The 22,763-nt window shown below is 41.6% G+C and overlaps 1 protein-coding gene across 1 annotated transcript in view; it reads left to right on the forward strand.

Moving 5' to 3' along the window:
* Window positions 1–22,763, forward strand: part of TRIM71 (tripartite motif containing 71) — a 61,160-nt gene that overhangs the window by 18,686 nt on the left and 19,711 nt on the right. The window contains 1 exon segment of the mRNA XM_055709401.1: window positions 21,662–21,829. Within this exon segment, the coding sequence (XP_055565376.1) occupies window positions 21,662–21,829 (168 nt within the window).

Below are 22,763 nucleotides of genomic sequence, written 5' to 3' on the forward strand. Positions count from 1 at the left end.
TGCCTTTCCCCTGCAGAAAAATGAGGGGTGGGGGAGGGGAGTGCAGATCAATATATTAAAAAGAAATCAAGGGCCCATAACTTGCAATTTAGTAAAAGTTGAGAGACTTCGAGTTTCTGACTTGGCGTGCTGTGAGGATTGGTCTTGCTGCCAAAATCCTGCACTTGGGCCATAGCTCTGTGTGCAGCCCTCTCCCTCTTCCTCCGGCGTGGGGTGGGAGGAGGTGCTCAATGCCCAGGTTGCTGGCGAGGTGGACCTGAAGGATAAATACTCACTATACACAGAAGCAGCATGGGATGGACGGGGGGGAACGCTGCAGGCATTAACAATACCTTGTGTTGGAATGTGCTAATACAAATCTGCCTTTTTTTTTTTTTTTAAATTCCTGGTCATTGGAAGCTGATGTTTGGCCGCTCCAGGCTGCCCTGAACACCTCCAGCTCCTCAAAATGGAGGCTGTTTGCTGATACAAAGGCAATCGCAATGCTGCCGGAGGGCGTTCCCTCCCCACCACTTTGCTCCTTCAGGCTGTGGTTCTGCAGTGGCCCCAGCGAGCGAAGTGCATGCTGCTGCAGGGAGGAGGGGCAGGCTGACCCCTCTTGCTCTCCAGCTGACTGCTTCTACCACTTGCTTTTGCATCAGCTTTTACACCTGTAGTAGTATGCCTATCACTTCCCCACCATTGGTACAACGAGCCGTATTGGGGAACCAAGCTGACTTGAGAGCAACTTCATTCTTTATAGATTATGGACAAGTTCAGCATAGTCTTCAGCCAGATCAGTTCTCTGATGGCACTGCAAAGTGCTAACGCTTGCACGAGGGAGCTGACTAAACTGGGGGGATGCAGATGGGGTGACGGCTCTCTAACAGGAGAGTTTGCCTGAGTCAGCTTTAAAGCAGTTGTTGCTGCATATTTGCAAACGTAAATCTGTAATGTCATATTACAGGTTGCATCATGGAATTGATAAAATGCTTTTTATAAATTCATAATCTTTTTTGGAAGTAGAACTGACTTTCCCTGACTGCTTCCACAGTGCAGCCCCGGAGACTTGTAATGCGGACGAAACTAGAGGGAAGAAATGGTGTGGGGTCGGGGTAATTGCCTGAAGCTGAGAATCTCTCAGGATGGCATTGCTTCTGTTTAACACTGTGAAACCACAGTACTGAACAGCTATCTCTTGCAGTAAACTGTGAACCACATGTGCCTTCAAGTCCAAAGTATTGCCTGCAGTGAATTCGCTTGCTCTTTTTTTGTTCAGCACGTTAAACTATGCTGCTAACAGAAGAGCAGTCTTTATCTAGAAGAGGCGTTGGCTCCACTGCATGAGCTGAACACAAAGTCAGTGTTAGAACTGAAATCTGTAGTAGTGGGTTCTTCCCTTGTTCCTCAGTTTACTGAAGCCTTCTGCAAATACCGTCTTAGAATGGAGCTCTTGACACTTTCAGAGCTGTTAAATTGTGATCTTTCAGATGTGCTGTTTGTGTCTGGCACCACAACTTTTCACCTGTCTTCTAATTCAACACTTGTTTTTTGAATCTGGCTTTAGTGAGCAAATGTAACTTTGGGTTAAGGGAAGAATATTAATATACAGTGTAACTGGGGCTTCTGTTCACTGTAAGGGTCTTTTGACCTGCTTATTAGTGGGGGCATTGTTCTGGTAAGCCATTCCAGGACCCATCCTGCCAGTCTTCTGCACAGGATTAATCATTTCCTCTTGACCTCCTGCTCTCTTTTCCTAACATGTTGCATTGATCAGAATCCTTAACTTGCAAGTTTGCTCCTGTTTTTTAAAAATGGGAGGAAAAGGAGGGGGGAAGGAATGCAAAGAAATTAGATATAATGTCTGCTGTTAACATTTTTAGTAAGCTTTTTCCCCTTTTTCCTTCTCGACTCCTCCCTTCTCCCAAGAAAAGGAATCCCTTCCTGGTATGTATTAGCTCCAGATCTCGAGCATCTTGAGTGCCTCTTTTTCACTGGAGTTACTTTTTTTTGAGCGTGCAACTTCCTGCAAGATCAGCTTTGCTTATAAAGGTCATATTTAACGCTTTACCTAGCTGAGGCTTTCAGCTACTGATCTATCTACCAGATTAGAGCACTATATTAATCTTCTCAGTCTGCACTGTTTCTGTCATAGGTAAGGCAGTGTCAAGAATACTGTATGGGAGTCTTAATTTCCCTCTTTCTTCTCTGCCAGCAGAGGAAGGTATTTGTGAGATCTTACAGGGTGCTTCCTAATAGAAAAAACTCGGTGTTTGTCTTTGCTGACATCTTTGTTATGCCTTTAAGGGAGCTGTTGACTTTAAGGTACAAGGTCCTGCTGCCAGCCAGTCTTAGATTATATCAGTAGCAGAAAGGAATACTTGTTCTGTTCAAAGCACCCAGCGGTCCTTGTGTTCCCTACTGCCTCTGGCTGGCAGCTGACCCAAACTTCCACAAGCAGACCTCCCTACACTTCAAATTTCTCTTCTGAGATAGTTGTCCTGACCCACCATGTCTAAGCATGAATCTGGCTTTTGAGAAGGCTGCTGTGGCTTTGCACTTCCTTTTCTAAGGTGTTAATGGCAGCTCCAAGGGAGAGTTAAGCTGAAGAAAGCCAACAGCATAAAAACAAAAGTCTGTTTCCTCTTCTCATAGAACCTCTTTCTGTAAGGCTGCATGTCAGAGGTAGTCTTCCACTCTTGGCCCTTGCTTTTCTCCAAGCAAGAAGGAAACCAGTGGGAGGACTTAACAGCCCCTGGAAGTGATCATTTAACCTGCCTTGTGTCTGAACAGAGTGATCACCTTGCTCAGATCAGGGGAATGCTGCATGTTTGCGCCTGTTCCCAGGAGCACTTTGTGCTACTCCAGGCTACCTGGGGATTCATTGTTGCACCCCAGTTTAGGCTTGGAATGGCTCCAGAGGGGACTGAACCATGTGACTGACAAAGCACAGACCTGAACCACACGCTTCTGAATAGCAGAAATGGCAAAGCTGGAAGTAGACCATGAGCTGGAAAGTAAAAATCGATGAAGTTCTCATATCGGAAGCAAATGGATTAGAAGCTCTGCCTCTAGTGAAACTCATAGTCCCATGGAGTGAGAGCCCTGACTAGAAAGCCCATCCACTAAGTCCATGGATTGGGAGGCACAATAGCCCTTTGTTCTTGGAACTGTTTGGGTTAGCTTTTGTTAACTACTGGTTTTGGAGGAATCTCCAAATTACATTTTGTTTCCTGCCCTGAGGTAGGGTTATGGGATCATCCTCCCAGTAAGAAAACTGATGGCTGGTAATATCTTCTCATTTCCCAGAGCAGCATGTTAGGACCAAGCAAAAAGACCACATCACAACCCCCCCACCCCCATCCCCTTTTGTTGCTTTGTGTGCATCACAAAGATTTGGAAGTAAAGAGGACCTTTTAACCAGAACACCTCTGTGGAGATGGAAGTGGGCCTGTTGCCTGCTGGTAATAGACAAAGTAAACAGACCACCTGCACGGACCTGAAGGAGGGTTCTGGCACTATGCATAGCAGGCCTGGGGGTAGGTGAGAGGATCAATTAATCTTTCGTGCTTCTCCTCTCAAAGTACTATGGGGTGGGGGTGTTTTCAGCCATGCCCAAGACTTTACATTAAGTGGTTGTTTTTAGCTGCTGTTGGCCACCACACCCGAACACCCAGGCTATTGACCCTGGCTTCTACTTGCTGGCTGTTGTGCTCTCCACTGGCTCCACTAGCATCTGGCTGTAGTGATAAGAGACTTAATAGCAAAGATGAGGAGGAACATGCAGTCCAGAAGGGGGCCTCTTGGTTGCCCCTAGTCTAACTCCCAAAAGCCTGTCTTCCTTCTCCCTAACCTTCATTGTAGAAGGCTGCAAGATCCCTTGCTGTCGTTAGGTGATATCAAATGGACCCCTTCAGTTGGGGTGCAGAAGGGGATAGTTGCGTGACATTTTACCCTGTTCGTGTGTTATATTGATTGTGGCAATTATTACCCTATTCAATAAAAAGGCCTATTGACCAGATGCTTGCAAAAATAATTGTTAATGATACTTTAGGAGTTTATTGTGAATGGTTTCTAGGTCTAGAGTGTGTTTTTTTTTTTTTTAATACTGTAAGCTTGAAGTCCTGGCTCTAGTCCATTTACAGAGATGAGAACAGAGGTCTAATGTAACTTTTTTTTTTTTAGCAGAGAAAGTATTTTTCAGTTACGCATGGCAGCCAGAATAGGGCTGAGTCAAGACCCCAGGGCTAGTCAGTCAACTGGATGATTCCCATCTTGTTTCCCTTCCATGCTGTCTTACCTTGAAGAGCAAATGACTACCTGTAAGGCTGGTCCAGCATTTGGCTGCAGGTTATGGTCCAGAGAGTATATTTAGAGCCTCTGAAGAGCTCTAGGGCATAGTTGTAGCTCAAGCAATAAACAGAACTGTCTTTTCTGAAAAAAAGATGAAATCCAGGTACTGATATAAGTTTTTTGTGGCAGAAGCTGTGTCACTGCAGTATCCAATTCCAGAATACCAGTTCTGGAAATAGGCTTATTATCCAGTCGAAAACCTATGTAATTTAGTGACTGGCCTTTTTGAGAACTATTTTTTAAAACAAAAAAAGTGAGGAATAGCTATTTCTATACATCTTACACCACCTGTCTCAGGACCATTGAATGTAGTGTAACAACAGCCATAAGAGTTAACTCAAGTTGTAGCTTGCAGACTTGATGAAAGCTTTGGCCTTTCTCTCTCTTGGAGGGAAGTTTGCAGTGGTAGAACATACTCTCTATCTAGGAAACAGGATACACGCAGGCTGCACAAAGTGAGGGTAACACTTCCATAGTGGTTCAGTAGCAAATTTGAGCTGCTGCTAATGTGAATAAACCAGAATGTTAGCTAATCAGTTTGGTGGTTTTTTTTCTCTCTGAAAGATTTTGATGAATAGCGTGTGTGTATGTCCAAGTCTCTGTAATAGAAAGGTTCTGGCTACTTGTTTTGCTCCTTCAGTGTTACCCAAACTGGGTACCTGCAGAAGGGATTAAGATCAGCTGACCATCTGTACCCCTTAATTTGCCAGCCGGATGTACTTTGAAGCTGCTTCCTCTAAGAAAATTACCAGTGTGGTCTTTCAGTGTTCTGCTTTGGTGTAGTATTTGCTATTAAAGCAGACTTAGATAATATTTCACTGGTTTGAGCCTTATAGCATAAGGTTCTTTTGAGAGGTCTTGCTTCCTGTTAGCTCTGTGACCTGTATATAACAGTCTGTATGTTCAGAATGTGTTATGTTCGTATTGGCTGTGTGATCATGAAACCTTTCCTAGAAAGAAAGGGTGTGGGAAGAGGCTGTTCTGCTCATCCTTGGTAAGGTACTCGTTAAGGGTGGTGAGCTTTTCACCTTGCCAGTGAAAATACTGGTTGTATTTTTTTTTTAAAAAAAAAATCCAACATATCTGGGTGGCTAGTCCTTAATTGCAATTTTCTGAAAATACACCTGCTTCCCACTTGTGCATTAGGGTTTGTGGAGCTATGACTCGTATTCCATACCTAAAGGTGCTACTGTGACTTAGTTTCTCTTGTAAAGAGCTTGTAGTGACTCAGTGGCTCATCCTGGAACTGGGCATAGGATGGAGGGGGGGGGGGGGCGCTCTTTGTGTTCTGTTCAGACAACTTGGTGCTCCCTAAAATGCAAAGGAAAGTAATAGCTTTACATTTTATCACTCTTAAAATAAAGTGTTGGCTGGCTGACCGTTTTTTTTTTATACTGAGAAAATGGCTTGAAATTGCTTAAAATATGCATGTCTTAAATTTCTTAAACATAGACATCTCTTAACAGCTGATTGCATGAAAACTGGTTTTGCATGTGTGTGCACGTGCTCAGCTGCTAATGGAGGATCAAACATGCTCTTCAAATGTACCTTGGTTGTGTCGGAAAGCCCTTTGATACCTGTGCTGCTCCGTGCCAAGCAGCAGTAAAACCAACTCCTTTCTAGGAACTTGAAGCAGCCAGGCCAGAGAACTCTGCATGTACAACGCAGACATTCAGCAGGGCAGTTTATAAGGACCAGTTGGGAACTATTACCAGAGAGGGCAGTCCCAGATGAAATTTAAGATCGTGGAAGTTAAGGGAAAGACAAAACAAGAAACTGGCCTTTGCTTTCGATCTTTGCTACCTCAGCTATGTTTAAAAACAAACAAACAAAACCAACAAAACCCCAAAACACCCCGTGATCATTAATGGAGATACAAGTAGACAAAATGCAGTGTTCTGGTCCTTCTCAGTCTGAAGAAGCATGATCTCTCTCAGATACATTGTTTTAAAAACATGCAACTAAGTAAATGGCTTTCAACTAATTTCTGAAAACTTAAATCCTTACAGGAAACATGTACAATATTCTAATATTCTCTAAAGTGCATTCACTAGGTTCTTAAATTCTACTTGCTCTCCCAGCTAGATGAATAAAAGCTACTTGAGTGATTCAAATGCTTGAGGGTCTTTGCTTTAAAGTTTGAATAACTTCATAATTTGCGTTTACAGCTTCACAGTGCAAATTTGGTCTGGGGAGATTAAAGAGTTAGTTTAATCTTTGCCTGCAAGAGCTTAAACTCCTCTTGCCTTCCCACCCATCCCTTTCAAGGATAATATTCCACTGTGCCAGATTGCCCATATTGCCACCAGAAAATTGCTTGGACCACTTCTTACAAAATCAAAGGTCACCTCCATGCCTTGGTGGCAGCTGGGAAACTAATGATTTAATGCTGCTCTGACCTTTGGCTTCCTAGTCCGTTTGAGTCTGACCCAATGTTTTAATTTTCCAATACTGCTGGGCAGTTGGCTTTTGTCTGTTTCCAGATGTAACTTGCATATTGAGGCCTGTTACTGAAGTGAGAACAAAACAACAAAACATCTTGGCCTACAAGGGGAAGGAAAAACAACAGCACCTAAATGTTTTCATGCTACAAAAATCAGCTGTCTAGTGAGATTGACTCTTACACAGCTAACAAGGTCAGGTTTAGAATAACAAAATGTGAATATTTGTCCAGTGTTTACATCTAGACTTGAAGTGTTTTAGTGGCAGTCTTTTGCTGAAATGCTGCTTTTTTTACAGGTCTGGAAGAAGTAACAGTGAAAACGTAACAGAGTGAAAACGGTAGCTCTTCTCCCCTTCTGCCCTAAACCTCTCCAAATCATTGTTTGGGGTTTTTTTTTTTGTCTTGGAAGAAAAGTCAGTGTTTGATCTGATACTGGGAAGCATCAGAAAAATAACCAGTTGGTTCCTGAAAATGTATGTGCTTGCTGTTGGTGGGGGCATAGAAGGCTAAATTGAGATGGAAAGCAGTTGTGACCTGGGCTTTCAGCATGATTAGGAAGTTCCTGTTGTGTTTTTTTTTTTTTAAACCACTGCAACATTTGATCAAGAGTACTTTGTCATGGACTTTTGGTGTGTCTATTCACCAAAAGGTGAATATTGCATTAGGATTTTGCAGTACCGGTAATCTTGCAGCCGTTGCCAATACAGTTTGGATTTGCTAGTAATGGTATGATAATGGTGGGGAAAGCACCCTAAGGTAGCCAGCCTTTTCTCAGTGATTGTTTGGAAAGATTCCCCTTGAGTACTGATGCATATGGAAACCCCTCTTTGCCTGAAAGTGCAAATAGCTTGTTTTGTCTGGTCTATCTGCCCATCACAAGTACCAATCAGGCTTGATTCCTGCCTGAACTACACTGCAGCTCTCAAAGGTCAGCTCCTACCCGGGCTTGTGTGCAAGAGGTTAGTTTTGCAGAGCAGATGGGCTCCTAAAACTTTTATGGTCTCCAGTCAAATCACCTCAAGCTGTAATCTCATTAAATCTTAAGTGAATCAGTGGGTCTGGTTATAACTTGAAAGCAGTGTTACAGGAAGCGATGGTCCTGATGCAGTAGGTCTGTCTTGGTTGTAAGCTACCAGAGGTACTTGCCTGTGTGTGGCTCTTAAAGCTGCTCTGTTACTTTGATAGCAAAGGTGGTATGCGGGGTGCAGCAAGTTAACCTTTTGGTTAAGGTTAGGTGGTAGAGATGTAGTTTTTCCTGAAATACTTACTGTGTGAACTTAAGGAGTTTTAATTCTTCCTTGCACTCTTGATCACACGTGCCCATTACACTGTCCCAGTAAGCCATTCGTGTCATAGAATAAATTAACCTAATAATCTATTTAGGAAACTTAGCAGTGTGCTTAGCACGGTGCACGCAGTTGCTGAAAGAACTGCATGATGACACTGTCCAAATACCTGGCCTTTTTATTTCAGCATAAATGTTTTGAGGAGTTCCTGCGCTAGAAAACACTAGAAGAATATGCTAGAGACAGGCAAGTAGCTTCCTTGAAATAAAAGTCTTTTGGCCAAGCAGGCTTGACTCAATAGGTTTAATTGTCTTGAGCTTGGCAGTCTGGTTAATCGTGTTTTGTTCTTCTGCCTGGATTGCTGAATATATATATATTTTTTTTAAAGAGAGAATAAATCTAATCTATGGCCTCAAACTTCTTAGCAGGCAGGGGACGTGTAGGACTAGTTTGGCAATACCTAAAAAAAATTAATGATCATGGCTTAACATGCAAGACTTGAGTGTACACAAGAATGTTCATAAACACTTCCTCCTGATTGTGCAGAGATAATAAACATTTCTTCTGCCTTGCCTACCTGCTTCCTCCCTCAGGGGTGTGTGTGTGTGTGTTGAGGAACTATCCTTGTGCAAACTCAAGCTTTTTGGTGACTTGGTGTACCTAAACTGCAGTCAGATTCCTGCTGGTGCTTGCCAGAAACAGTGTATTTCTAATGACAGTGTTCTTGGTGCACCTTCACATACTTTCACTGTAAGAATGGTCTCTTCCTTAGAATATATATATATATATATATATATAAAGACTTGTATTATATAAAACCAGACAGAAGACAGTGTAGATTTTATCATAAAATAGCTTTTTTGTATTAAGGCTAGTGCATGTTTTTCTCTTGAAGAATTCGGCAATGGTTTAACTTTCTTAGCCACCCTGTCTCCTTCGTTTGGTAAAGTGAGTCACATTTGACACTTCCCCTTTAGTTCAGCCTGGTTAGCCTTTCTTCCTTTCACTGATGATTGAGCACGCCTTATATTTGTATTTATCCTGACTTAAAGCTCAAACAAGGCTACGGTTAAAGCTTAGGGTAAGATTAACTTGCCTGCACAGTACAAAGTGACGTAAAGCTAGTGTTACATGGAACAGTTGATGCTGCTGTTGAAAAGGATGGTGCTTTCACTGAATGATTCAAAGTATTTAAGAATTTTAAAAACTCTAAATGCTTTCCAGTTATTAAAAGGCCCTTGAAGTGAACCATAACAGGGTGGCACCAAACCACTACAGTTTGGTTAGACCAAAACTGTAATGCTCCAAATCAGAATTTATTTTATGAATACATACCGTCATATACTTCACGCATGGGAGCCTCTTGGAGCCGGTTAAAAATAGAGTGTGTGTATCAATTGTGACTTAAACCTTGACTGGGATGGAATATTGTCCTAATTCTCCGAAAACTGAACCTGCTGCTTAATAAATGGTGTCTTTGGCATGATGACTAAGTACAACTACTAGTATTTCTTATTGACTGTAAGCACCTCAAATCTACCCTGCAGTTTGAAGGAGTAGTAATTCTACTCTCCTTCAGTTTTCACTTAAGCATTCCTGAATGAATATTCAATTATCTTCCCACCTCTCCCAAGTTCCAAAGGAAAGCTATCTTAAGTAGCTTTCATGAGTAGTAGTGTCCATGAGGAAAGGGTTATTATAGTAGGATGCTGTGCAGCACTTAAATCTATGATGGAAAGGCAGAAAATACTTCTATTCAGGCCAAAACCAAAAACCAACAAAAAAGGCCACTTTATTGGAGGGGGGGGGGGGGGGGGGGTGCGGGGTGCGGGGCGGTGGGGAAGAGCAGGGAGACACATAGGCTTTAAACTTGCTTGTACCTGTGTTTCACCCATATGGAGATAAGGGTGAGGCAGGTAAGTGATTACTTTAGGAGTTCTGAAGCTTATGAAGTCTTGCTTCTGCTCTGTTGCTGGAGAGGCAAACAGCTAGAGAAATATGAAGACATACTTAAATTGTCCATCAGGACTTGTCTTAAATCTTCAGAAATAAAAATGTCTCTTATTTCGTGTTAATGGCTTGTAAACAAAGGCTTATCTGTTCTTACTATGCTATAGTGATGGAGAAAAAATTATTCTGAGTAAATACTTCTGACTTCCTGGAACAGATATCCTTATTCTTAGATGTTTTTCTTTTATGATTTACAGTACCTTTTTGGCAGTAACTGCAGCGCTGTGTCATTATATGATAGATGGACAAGAATTTACTCATTCACTCGCAAGGGATTAAAGAGTAACCTGCAGTAGTGTTTGTTATATGATTATTGAAATGCCCTGTGGCTGTTAAGACAGCTAGGTCTTCCAAAACAAACATTAAATACTAGAGTTCAGTTGGAAGTAATAGTGCACTAGCACCCATAGGATAACACTGTCATGAGGAGTCTTTCACAAAATGTGATTGTTTAATCCTCCTTAAAATTAAGAGGAATTGTAACAAGCGTATTAATCTGACAAATTTGGTCTGGCAATCTACTACAAGCAGCAAAGCTTTGATCCTCAAGGACAACATTGTTTCTCTGAATAAGATACTTCAGGGTATGTGCCAAGTCCTGTGCTGGGAACAGATAATGATTATTTTTGACATGGATGGTACAATTTGATGGTGTTAGCTGAGGAACCCTGATACAGTGTGTACATATAATATACTTTTAGAGACTACTGCCTGCGTCTGGAGCAAACCAATTTTTTTCTTTCAGTGCAATCCAAATTTGTTTTTGCTTAATTAAGATTTCTCATTTATGAGGAATCCCAACTGAAACCTCAACATGTTGTAATTTTTCTTCCTGCTCTGAAACATGTGTACTTTAAGCTAGTAAAAATTTTACACTTGCATATTTTTAGTGTGTGAGCACTTGAGAGGATGATGGTATAGAGGGAGAGCTTGAATGCTTTTTGAAAAGATACCTTCCAAATGTTCATGTTGGCCATTTTTTTAATTTCGGTGATGAGAAGTTCCTTCGAAGGCCTTATTTTGTAAGGACTTGTTGTGTGGGTATATAGTAATTGTAAAAATAGTGTTTGAGGCTGAGTAAAGCAAAGAACAGAGTGGGCCAATTCAGTGCAGCCTTTGTGCTTTCCAGAAAACCTGTTCCACATAAGCAGTAACTAAAAACATTGCAGTATAAAACACTTGGTATGGGTTTATATGTCAGTTTTCCCAGACAACAGTCTTGCCTGTATTTCCTAATAAAGGCTATAGTTGGTCACATTCACTTTGACCTGAGCTTGATGTGCACATGGCATTGGTGGTAACTGGGCTTGTTTAATAGGCATGGATTGTTTCACAATTAAAGAAGAAAAAAAAATTAACAGCTCCTGCTGTGATTCAGTACCATGGCTGCTGCTGTTACAGCTTTCCTCTGAAAGCAGAAGCGGTGCAAAGCAGAAAGGGGAGGAACAGCAGAACCACGTTGTTCATCAGACACCCAGGCTGTTGTAGTAGCCAATACCTAATGCTGGGGTGGTGGAGGGAGGAGAGAAGGATGGTGCTTTCTTCCCCCTTCCATGTCTGTCTCATGCTTGGCCAACTGGGCTGTTTCCCACTGAGAAAATGTGTGAGGGAGGAATTCCTTCCTCTTGATATCACAGGTGACCAGCTTATGCCCTAAATGCATAAATTCGTGTTGCTGTTATTTGTTCCACTCCGTAGTTCAAATTACCGTAGGATCACTATGGTTCTGTTTCTAAATTTAAACTAATAAAAGTATTTAATTTTTTGTGTACATAAGAGTCTGAGCCTTACCACAAGGAGTCATGCAAGCAGCCTAATCCCTTCAGTAATTGCTATCTCTGTAGTAATATTAGCTTGCCTAACACTAGGTAAATCTCTGTTGAAAAGCTGATACTGGAAACGGGGGGAGGGGCAGTATCTTGTACAAGTATGTGGACTGATTTTGCCTACCAGGCTGTTACTCAAACTGGAATTACCTGAGTCTAGTGATTGTGGTGTTAGGTATCTGAATCACTTCATTTTGTTAAGTGTATGTTAACGACCCTCTTTGTTAAAAGGACTTTGAATTCCTTAGTCTAAAAGTTGATGTATTTTTTCCTTCATCCTAACACAAATAATTCTTTTTTTTTAAAAAAAAGGTATGAAGAGATGCTTTTTTAAATTTCATAGAGAATATGTAATTAAAATTACTTTAAATGAATGGTAGAGACAAATCTTCCCCAAATAGATTATGCACTTGAAGATAGAAACTGAAGATGTTGAGCTGCCTCAGACTTGTGATATCCTGTGGATGGTACTTCCATATAAAAATGGCTTTATCTGAAACTTACTGCTTTTTGAACACTGTTGTTGCTCATTGAGCTACTAGTTGTTTTGACTCTGGTTGGGTTTTGCGCTCTTCCCCCATTATTGGCAGTAAGGCCATACAAGCAAGGGGGAACAACTAGACAATCAAGGTGCAAAGTAGGTTCAGAATTCATAATTGCTTAGTTTTCTAGTATTTAGCTTTCTAGTGTTCTCTAGTTACTGCGGTCAGAATTACAGTTTAAATTCACGTGGTGGTTCAACTGGGAGTTTTCAAATTGCACTTTCAATCTTTTGTAGCAAATACGTACTAGATGATGTAATTAAGCATTAACACTGGTGAAAGAATAAGTGCAAACTCATGTTCTAAAGAATACTTTTCTAAGCCAAGATTTCTAGTACTGTTTAAAATAAAAGACGAAGAAGCAAAATGCAAAAACCTACCAATCAAAAAAAACCCCACATGGAAAAAAACTACAGAAGAACCTATCACGAAGTTAAAATAGGCAAAGGCACAGTTTCTTTGGGTAGACATGTTCTTTCTCCTTATACTCAGTTTTCCCCTAACAATTGAGCATTTTGCATTTAAAATGTCTAGCTAGTCTGGTAGGCTTTCTGATCCACCTAGAGAAGCCCTCTAAAAACAGTAATGGGAACCTGTTGCACCAAAGTAAATATTCTTCAGTAGTGGTGGTTTAACTGCAGCCTAGCTCTAGAAGAAAATTAATCTTACAAAAGACCTGTTTGTGCTGGGATCAGGAAACCTCTCTGGCAAGCTGCACGAGGCCCATCTGCTTCAATTGTTTCACAATTACCTTGTCTTCAGCACGGGGACTAGCTGGCCCTTGAGTAGAATCTGAGAATTTTAGGGTTGTTTTCTCTTCCCACTCCCTTCCCCCATCAAATAAAAAAGAATAAGGTTTGTTTCCAGTATATTAAAAGACAAAAATGTTTCCTAGCTATTAGTGAGGCATATAATAGCATCCTTGCCATCAGCTTTTCTTGTGAAGGTCAACGGGTGCCAAGGACCTGAATGGAGGTAGTGTTCTCTGTAGTGGTGTAGGGACAGCATGGAGTTGAGGAACATAGACTTTGAGAGCTGAGGCCTGTACTGATGTTAGTCACAGAGCTGGATGCAGGAGCCTTGTGCGTATGCTGATTCCTAGCCTAACCCCTCCTGTGCACAGAAGGAAAAAATTCAAGAGCTCTAGCGCTGAGCTGTGCAGGAAAGGGGAAAATGTACTGGTTTGTAAAGACATTGAAGTTTGGTTCTCTCTAAAAAACAAAATACCATGTGCAGTAGCAAAGCAGTTGTCAACTCATTACAGTTTACAGCATCACTGAAGTCTTGGCCAAGCTTTGGCTGAGAGCTTCAGGACACTAGCTTTCAGAGAGCTGAAGAGTTAGGGAGGTGCACTGAAGGATTTGCAGGGACTTACAGCAGTGACTTGGACAGATGGGCCTGAAAGTAGAACTGGGTCTGCTCTAATGTCTGCTTCCACAGCAGGCTATTTGCTAGCTTGAACTGTTGAATATTTAGATCCACCCACTGTCCCCTGTGCCAAGACCACCCTGCTGCTACTCGTGTCATGTAGATTTGGCACAGAAAGCTGCATTTAAACGGCTAATGAGTTGTGTGTTGAAGCACAGGCTGGTCCTCCCCTATTGACATCTGTAAAAGAGCTGACTTAGCACTGGCTGAGCAGTCTACTAGCTGCTGATACTGTTGCATCTTTCCATAGACGGGCTGCTTTACCTGCTTTAGTGCTGAAGCAGATGCTGTGACTTTTTTAAAAAAACAAAAGAAATTCAGATGTTTCTTAACCTAAACAATTCCTGTTAAAAATTGCAGTTTGTAGACGTACCATTATGCAGTAGTTAAAGGATAGACCACTGTGGGATAACTATACCTGTGCCACCTCAATATTAATGTTAAAGAAGACTATTATGCCCTGCTTATGCCTATTTAGGAAGAACTGGAGCGGTAAGTTAAGGTGGGTGTGAGATGTTCTTTCCAGTCCATTGGTGACTGAAATGTTGAAGTAATGCGTTAGATCACCTGGCCAAGTTACTTTGCACCCAAGTGCTTTTAGAAAGCTAGCTGATGAGATGGGTGAAATCCAGGTGAGTGTTGTAGTGCTCCCTCCATATTTAGAGTGGATGAACGGGGTGGGTGGGGTGGGGGTACTGGAGCTGGCAGAGATGCTGCTGAGAGAAGTGTTTTGGATGCTGCGGTTCCAGGTGGGTGGCTGTAACCAGGAGCTACAGTCATCACGTGAAGTTTTGTTTATAAGATTTTAACTCAGGATACAATTTTATAGCATGCTGGAGCCAGCAGGTCCTTAAACCAGCTTTGTCAAAGGTGTGACTTCCTGTCTCCTACCTCTAGTTTGTGTAGCCTGTTGGCCATGTGATGATGTGGCCTTGAGTGAAGTGGACCTTGATTGTCACTTCTAACCCATCCTTCTGAATTGGCAAATGCTGTTTGCAAATGGTCTCTGTTCCACTCAGTTGTTAATACCCACTGGGTTTTCTAAACTCGATTAATGGAGCTATGTGTCTTTCAAAAAACCTTTGCTTTTAACCTAGATGATTTGACTGACCCAGTGTTGTCACATCACCACTCTCTTAAATATGCAGCTGTTTTTAATGGCTTCATGACATCACAGCAGGATCAAAGAACATAAACATTAAGAATTTTAAGGAGTATGGTAGTCTGTTTGGTTTAACAGCTTATCTGACTTGATTTGGGTTGGATACTCCAGTTCATCTCCAGTTAAAACTTGAGATGAACACTGTCGATGAGAAGATTTACACAGATTTCCAGCTGTGAGGTTGGTGAATTACCAGCGCTGAACCATGCAGCTTAGTATTATGGATCAGCTGATATTTAATAGATAGTTGTCGTCAGAGGTCTCAGTGTTCTTAGTTGTGGGTTCTTTTTCTTCCCTTGTGCGGGCCCTACTGCTATTCTGATCCCAGGGTCAGTTGATAGAAAGTAGTTTATTCAAAAACTAACTTTCTGCTGTTTCTGTTTGTTCTGGAAGAGGATCCCCAAATATCTTCACTAAGATTGGAGGGGTAGTGAAGAGGGGAAGAAAGGAGGGAGGCAGGAGGTACAGGGCTCCCTTGTAGCACAGATGGCAGTTTCTGTGAGGTGAAATGGCAGCCTGGAGCTGTGTGTGGTTTCACAGAGGGAGCAGTGCTGGTTAGATTGGGCTTTTCATTAGTGAGCTTCCTTCCCCCTCACGTGCTGGGCTGGAAGATACCTGTGTTGGCTGAGAAGCTGGGACAAGGAACCAAACCCACTGGGGGCATCAGGGCAAGGAAGGGTATTGACAGTAGCGCTGGAAAAATTGCATGTGCAATTACAGCTTTATTTCCTACAAACAGACTTGCATGAGTCTGAAAGTCATCTGTTAGCTGGGCTTTTATTATTCCAGGTGGGGTAAGGAAATAAAGCTGAATTTAACAGAAGGGCTGAATCATCCTCTTGCACTTGATGAACTTGTAAATGGACCAGAACTGATCTCTGTTCATCCAAGTGGCAAAAGACGGCAATAAATAGTAAACTGATTTCACTAATCATACTTGGTACAACTTTCTTTGTGTGCTGTATGCCCTGTCTAGTGTAGGGCTGTAATGCTTCAAGATGCCCATATTTTTACAGAAGTTTTGTTCAAATATTGGCCTGAACTTGAATTAACTCTTCTGCTGTGGAGACCTTGTGGAGTTGGTGTACCATTTCCCGTTACCACTGGATGCAGCAAGGAAAATTGGTCTTAAGCCAGTCTCTCCTATGCCAGAACATTAGGTCAAAATACAGATTTGAAGAGTAATTTGATCATTAACTGGTACAGAGAAACATGAAGTTTTTAAGTATCTCTGAAAGCAAAATGTTTCTGGTATACTGGGAAATAGCCTGTAGTTCTGATGTGTATCACATGGCTTGCTGGTATCTTCGGTGTTTATATTTAGTATTTAAATTTAATGTTATATTGGTGCAGAAATAAAGGTTCCTGAAAATATTACTCTGATGATGGTATGAAGAAGTTAATTGTCACAAATTGCTATTAAAATGGAAACTAAGGACCAGCTTCCTACAAAGTAAAAAATATTACCTGTTTCCACTTAAATTTGCAACAATTATCTGAATCAGCCATCCTGGGTGGTGTATTTATATGCTGTTAAAAAAAAAATAATTGCTGCATGCATGATGCAGGGAGGCAGCTTTTTCTCCAGTTTGGGGGCGGCCATGGAAAGCAAAAAAGCAAACCACATTGCTGAGGAAGGAGGACCAAAATTCCTTGGAAAATTAGTTTATACTAAATTCATAGTCATCTAAGCTTTACACACTACCTAACAAAGCCCCTGGTGTTTGAGTTATTGTCAAGGGAACTAGATAATAAAACACCTTCAGTAATGGAAAATTTTAAAACTGACTATGGGAAGTATTTTCTTTTTTTTTGGTCATAAACTCAAACTAAGTTAACTTTCAAATATTGTTCTGAAACTTCTCCAAAAGGTGGAAACCAAAAGGCTACTGTTCATAAGCTTTTTTATTGTTAAGGTTACAAGGTAGCTTTTAGAGCATCAGGCTTATATTTTAAAATAATGTGACCTTATGTGTGGCTGCCTTGTACAAACTGTTAACACTCTAGGCTTAAATGGTATCATTAAAAGACACTGAAATGTCACGACAGAAAACAAATGCTTAAACGTGGCTAGATTCCACGAGCTTTATTGGCAACGGCATGCATGTTTGCTCTTAAATGTGCTCTGAAATGAGAGAAATCGAGTGTTTGCAAGCTGAGAGGAAAAGGGCACTGTGAGTATTGCTGGAAGAACACTTATTTAAACACAGGTTAAGGACAAGCCTCCTCAGATGCTGTTTCTGCTGAGTTCTCCTCTGTCATGGTGCCTACTACATTCCATTGCTTTTGTCTGGGCTTGGTATTTGGGAAATTTTGGTGAGGGCTGGAAGGTGGAGGGGGGGGGGGAGGGGGGGCATGCTGGAAGCTGGTCAGCAGTAAGGAGAGGAGAGCTGGTGTGGGAATTGTGGAGTGGGGTCAGGGTTTAACTTTAGTGGCCATTCATCAGATGATGATTGATTGCTGTGCAGTCCCAGGGGACATTTAACAACATCTCCGCCCATCCCCCTGCCCCCTTTGAAAGCAGATGGACCAAAAAATGGGGAGAGCGACACCCAGGAATTCCTGCTGTTGTAAAATGTTTTTACGGTGCACTGTACAGCCTTTCCTGAAGCAATCACATTTATGGCCTTGCTGTTGTATTTCTTGGGCTGCTGTGGCTGTAAAAGATGAATAGCCCTGTAATATGGTTCACTGATTCTGTTTAAATTGAAGTAGGCTCCCTTTATTGTTTTGTGTCTAAAATTGTATGCCACCAATTCAGGAAATATTTCCTGTTTGGGAAATAATCAACCCATAGCTGATTTATTTTAAAATAAATCACTTTTAACTATCTCTCTAAAACTGTTCCCCTCTTGCTTCTGACTTCTTCCTTTATTTTTGGTGGAAATTCTAAAATACTAATTAATTAAGAAGCAGTTCTTAAAAAAAACCACAAAACCAAAACCCCCCACATTACTAAACTTGCTTATGAATCTATTTTCCCTTACTAGATTAACAAAATGGGAGTTGGAAAGGCACCAGTTTTTATCTTAAACAATTGTATATTTACTTACATAAAAATGCAATTGTTTTTAATTACTACAGAAAGAAAGAATTAATTAAATGCAATTTACACAACACTGAATTTCTTTGAAAGGAGAAATCTGTCTCTGCTTTCTAATTTCTTTCTTCCTGCCTATCAGAATGTTTGTGTGGCTTGGAAAAAACAGCAGGTTTGAAGGTTTTTGCGTATAAACCAGGTTTTGATACACTTGGGGAAACAGTGAAATTAACAGGACAATAGTTACTGCACAGCTTGATGGATCTCTTGACTGTATCATCTCTGCCTCTTCAGGTAAGGTAGAGGGGGGCAAATTTTAGGACTCTTCTCTAAGTACTGTGGGGTGTGTTAGTGTGTGGGGTTTTTTAGTCAAGTATCGTAAGCTGATCTCTGTTATGGAAGACTTAGTATTACTGTTGCCTTCCTTCCCACTGCCCCTGCTTATCCGTGGTTCAAGACCAGTCTTGTTATTTGTCATATAATGATCACAGAAGGAGCAATATGTGACTATTCTAACAGTGCAACTGAAATGTGGGACAGCCTTTTCACATTGCTGAAATTGGAAGCTCTGCCAGCCTTTTAGGTACACTACAAGTGCATCAGATCTGAACTGAGAACACACTTGTGCATTGTACTACTTTTGTCTGTATGTGTTTTTGCAGGCGGTAGCCTGCTGATGGGGGTGGGGTGCAGGTTTGGCTTATTTTCTCTCCTTTCTACTTAGAAATAGGCATAGAAACTTAAAACGTAGCAGTACGTGACCTTTGTGGCCATGACCTAGGGACTGGGATGTGAGCAGGCTTGAGCTTAACAACGAATGCCTGGTTGTGGTTACAAGCACAGGCAAGCTGGATGCTGTGCTGCAAGCTGGGTTAGCTGGGCTGGCACAAATCCCCCTTGCTGTGGCACCCTGCGCAGCCGAGTGCTTTCCAGTTCAGTTCTCTGGGAGCATGGCCCCACTGCTGGGTAGAGCTGATGTACAGCCTCTTGGGTGCTCCTGACGGTGAGTATGTGAGATTGACCACAGGAGGGGAATTGCCCTTGTACCTCTTTAAAGTTTGGGGGGGGTTTATTGTAGTTTGCGTCCAGAAGGGAGTTTCTGGGGAGTTGCTAGTTCATCTTGAAGCTGGCTGACTCTTGCAGTTGTCATCTGGTGGCTAGCTCCCCCACCGAGAGCAGTAGGGGTTACACATTTGTGTGTTCTCCTGTGTGTGTAGTAAATGACAGTGCAATGATGGAGATAAGTCCACTGCTTTCTACTTTTCACCCAAGCCTGGTAACTCTTTTGCTCTCAGATTTAAATCTAGGTTGTTTTTGCCATTTTGTCTATTAAGAAACAAATACGAGGCTTTATCAATGGCTCTGTAGTATTCACCCAAGACTTTCCGGTGCCCTACATGTCCTACGTAACTTGCATATTTCTGAAATGAGATTATGGCTCTTTTCTCCATTCTAAATTCAGGAGTGATGTTTTCCACCACATTGTGGTGGGTGGCAAGAGGCCAACTGGACAGCTTAAACTTAGTTTCTCTTCGGTTTGAATGGCTGGATGACTTTTTATCACTGGATGCTGACTTGCAGCAGGAGTGCTTGGGTGATAGGACTGATGATCTGTGGTGTTTTACTGAGCTTTTGCTTCTAGTGTTGACTATTTTGGAGGACTAATAACAGATTTAACTTGCTTCTGGACTTCTGTTCATATGGTCACCATTTTCCTTTCAGCTGCTGTGCTTGATTGAGGCCCCAAATCCCTGCTGTATGTTTTAAAAGTGTAGCTGATTCATATGACTTAACTTGATACCCTGTCTTGGTTTTCATTCACTCTCAACTTCTCAGTTGTTTAAGTGGAGTCATTCAGCAACATGTAGTAAACATTCCCTGTAATTTCAACAGCAAAATTACAGAACTGCATGAGTAAGTGAACATTGTATACAGATTTAGACAACCGCAGCATAAAGACAAGGAACCCTAGTCTAGCTGAGGAAGATGATGCATTTGAACAATGAGTTTCAGAGCCAAGGCAGCTTTTTACTTAGAAAAGACAGAGCATGAGAGATACTGCTTGAGAGTTTTAATATTTGAACAGAAGCAAAACGTAAGTGTTCCAGTTTCTCTACAGCAAAACTTCACTTCTTAAAAAAAAAAAAAGGGGGGGGGGGAGGGGGGCAGTGTTAGTACAATCTGACACGTGTGCACAAACACACCACACAGGCCTTTTGAGAACTTAATCCATCTACCATTTCAGCTGTTGTGCTTATAGGAGCTTAAAACGTCACTTCATGCAGCACAGGCAATCTGAGGGAATCACCTGTCCTGTCCTCCCCCTTTCCTTTTCAGGGAGAAGGGAAAGGGGGATGTTATGCACCATATCGTGAACCGTTAGCTGGAATTGGGAGTGGCTGTATGACAGCTGTGAGAAGACAGGCATATCAAACATTTGTCTAATCTTTGTTCTGTTCTTGCTGCTTTCTGTGAGGTAGATTTCAAATAGCTGACGATGGAGAAATTGTTTGTGGTTTGAAACCTTGTTTGCCATTGTATAGTGGATTGTTGGCTCTTCTGTGGTAATCTAGATTTTCTAACATCACGCTCTTAACAAAAATAGTGTATGCAGCTAAGGGCAAGACTTTGAATACAGAACTTGTGTTCAAGTGTTGCACTTCACTTGCATCTTTGAAAACAAAACAGCTGATTCTGCATCTAAGAAAGCAGGCTTCCATGGAAGACGCTATTTCTATGTGCTGCTTCCCTCTACTGGGTGGAATGGGAGCAGTTATGGCTGATGAATAGATCCCACTTCCTAGGCTAACATCTTGCTGTAAGACTTCACTATGATTTGAATATAGGGGTTTTAGGGTACTTTGTGAATAAATGGAGTTTTATTGGTTATCCCCAGGTCACTGTAGCATTCAAATACTCTGATGGGCATGCTAATGTTCCAGTCTTGTTTTCCAACTCGAGCATCTCTAAGTATCACTAGCCTCGAAACACTATGTCATAGCAAAGGTTTTTTGCTTTGCTGTTGGGAGTGGCAGGAGGGAGTCTTAGTCTTGCCTGATACTGTTACTACCCTGAACACAAGAGGCTTGCATATGTTGAGAACACAGAGGTTGCTTCTCAGCACGCATAATGTGTTTTCCCCTTCTGGGGGGTGGGTGTGCTGGTGCTGCAGCTCTCCAGTGCATTGATTATTAAATGACCCACTTAAGAGAATGCAGGATTTGTGTATGCAGGAAAAGTCTTCACCTGAAGCTTGCCATAGATGGCATCTCCAGTCTGCAAGCGTTGGCAGATGGCTTCCGCTCTTAAGAGAGGCGATGTGGACACTCTTCCTAGTATTGTATTGCAAAGAAAACAATGACACTTCCATCTAACCGTTAGAGTATGATTTGGAGCTTACTGGTAAGGATAGTTCTTCCTCTGTGGAGAAACAATTGTGAAGTTTTTGCCTATTGCTACTGCTTGTAACAATCTTTATAGTTGAGCTGTTAAATTTTTATTTACCTTTTTTTTTTTTTACATCCTGGCTCTGTTTTGTCTTCAATTCTTCATTAGATAGTGATATAGATATTTTTTTCCCCCTCTTTTCTAGGTACTGCATTTCTACTGTGATACTTGTTCTGTCCCCATATGTCGGGAATGTACCATGGGGCGACATGTGGGTCACAGCTTTATCTACCTCCAAGATGCCCTACAGGATTCCAGGACACTCACCATTCAGCTCCTGGCAGATGCTCAGCAAGGACGACAAGCTATTCAAGTAAGATACTCCCAACTCGAGTACTTTATTTCTACTGCCCCCCTTCCTCCCCGCAGCTTGTCTGTTACAGGGCAAGGTGTCAAGGCAAAAAGCTCTCTGCTTCTGCTGTCAGTCTTCTCACCCCTTCTGTTCTCTCAGATCTCTGACAGAAGTGGCTGTGAAGTTGCAAACAAAGTGCTGTTATGAGTTTTGCATTCTTGCAGCATAATGCTGTCATGTAAATCACAATATATATGAAGCTCTTTACAAATGCACTTGAGCATGAAGCATTTTGAAGAAAGTTCTGGTCTTGTATAGCAGTGTCAAGCCTGGCTTTGTTTTTACAACTGAGACTTAGTTTCAGATGTCTGCTAGAAGCTGTACAGTCAAGACTCTTAACTACCCATGACTCTTGTTATGTCTTCGGTGTTGTCACCAAATGTAAAATATTAATCAGCTGTTGGATTTGTATGAAATTTCTACCCTGCCTGTGCAGAGGATCTGAAGTTATCTGCATACAAAGATTACTCTACACACACAGATGCATAATATTAGCTGCCTAACCTCAGCTATGTTTTATAATGCAAATATAAATACCTGGTGAGGACTGAAAGGCAGGTAGTAGTATGGTGCTTCAAACAAACCACAGAAGGAACTTACATAGGGCAATAACCTGCAGGGATATGTAGATAGTTAACTTTTGCTGAGTAATACCTAGTAGTAACTATTGTATGATATTAGCAGTAGTTTTGCCTGTATAAAGAGACTTTGAATGGGGAAAGCATATTGGGAAGCTTCACACTGCTATCTTGTAGCTTTGTTAGCCTCAAATGCTCTAGATGTGAGCTGGATATTCTAAAACTCAACACTTAGGATTTAACTAACAGGATTTTTTTGAGTAAACATTGGTAGAATGCCATAGATAGGAAGTAAACTTACTTTCTGAATTGGGTGT

The sequence above is a fragment of the Falco cherrug genome, chromosome 4, assembly GCF_023634085.1.
Source record: "Falco cherrug isolate bFalChe1 chromosome 4, bFalChe1.pri, whole genome shotgun sequence".
Taxonomy (NCBI): domain Eukaryota; kingdom Metazoa; phylum Chordata; class Aves; order Falconiformes; family Falconidae; genus Falco; species Falco cherrug.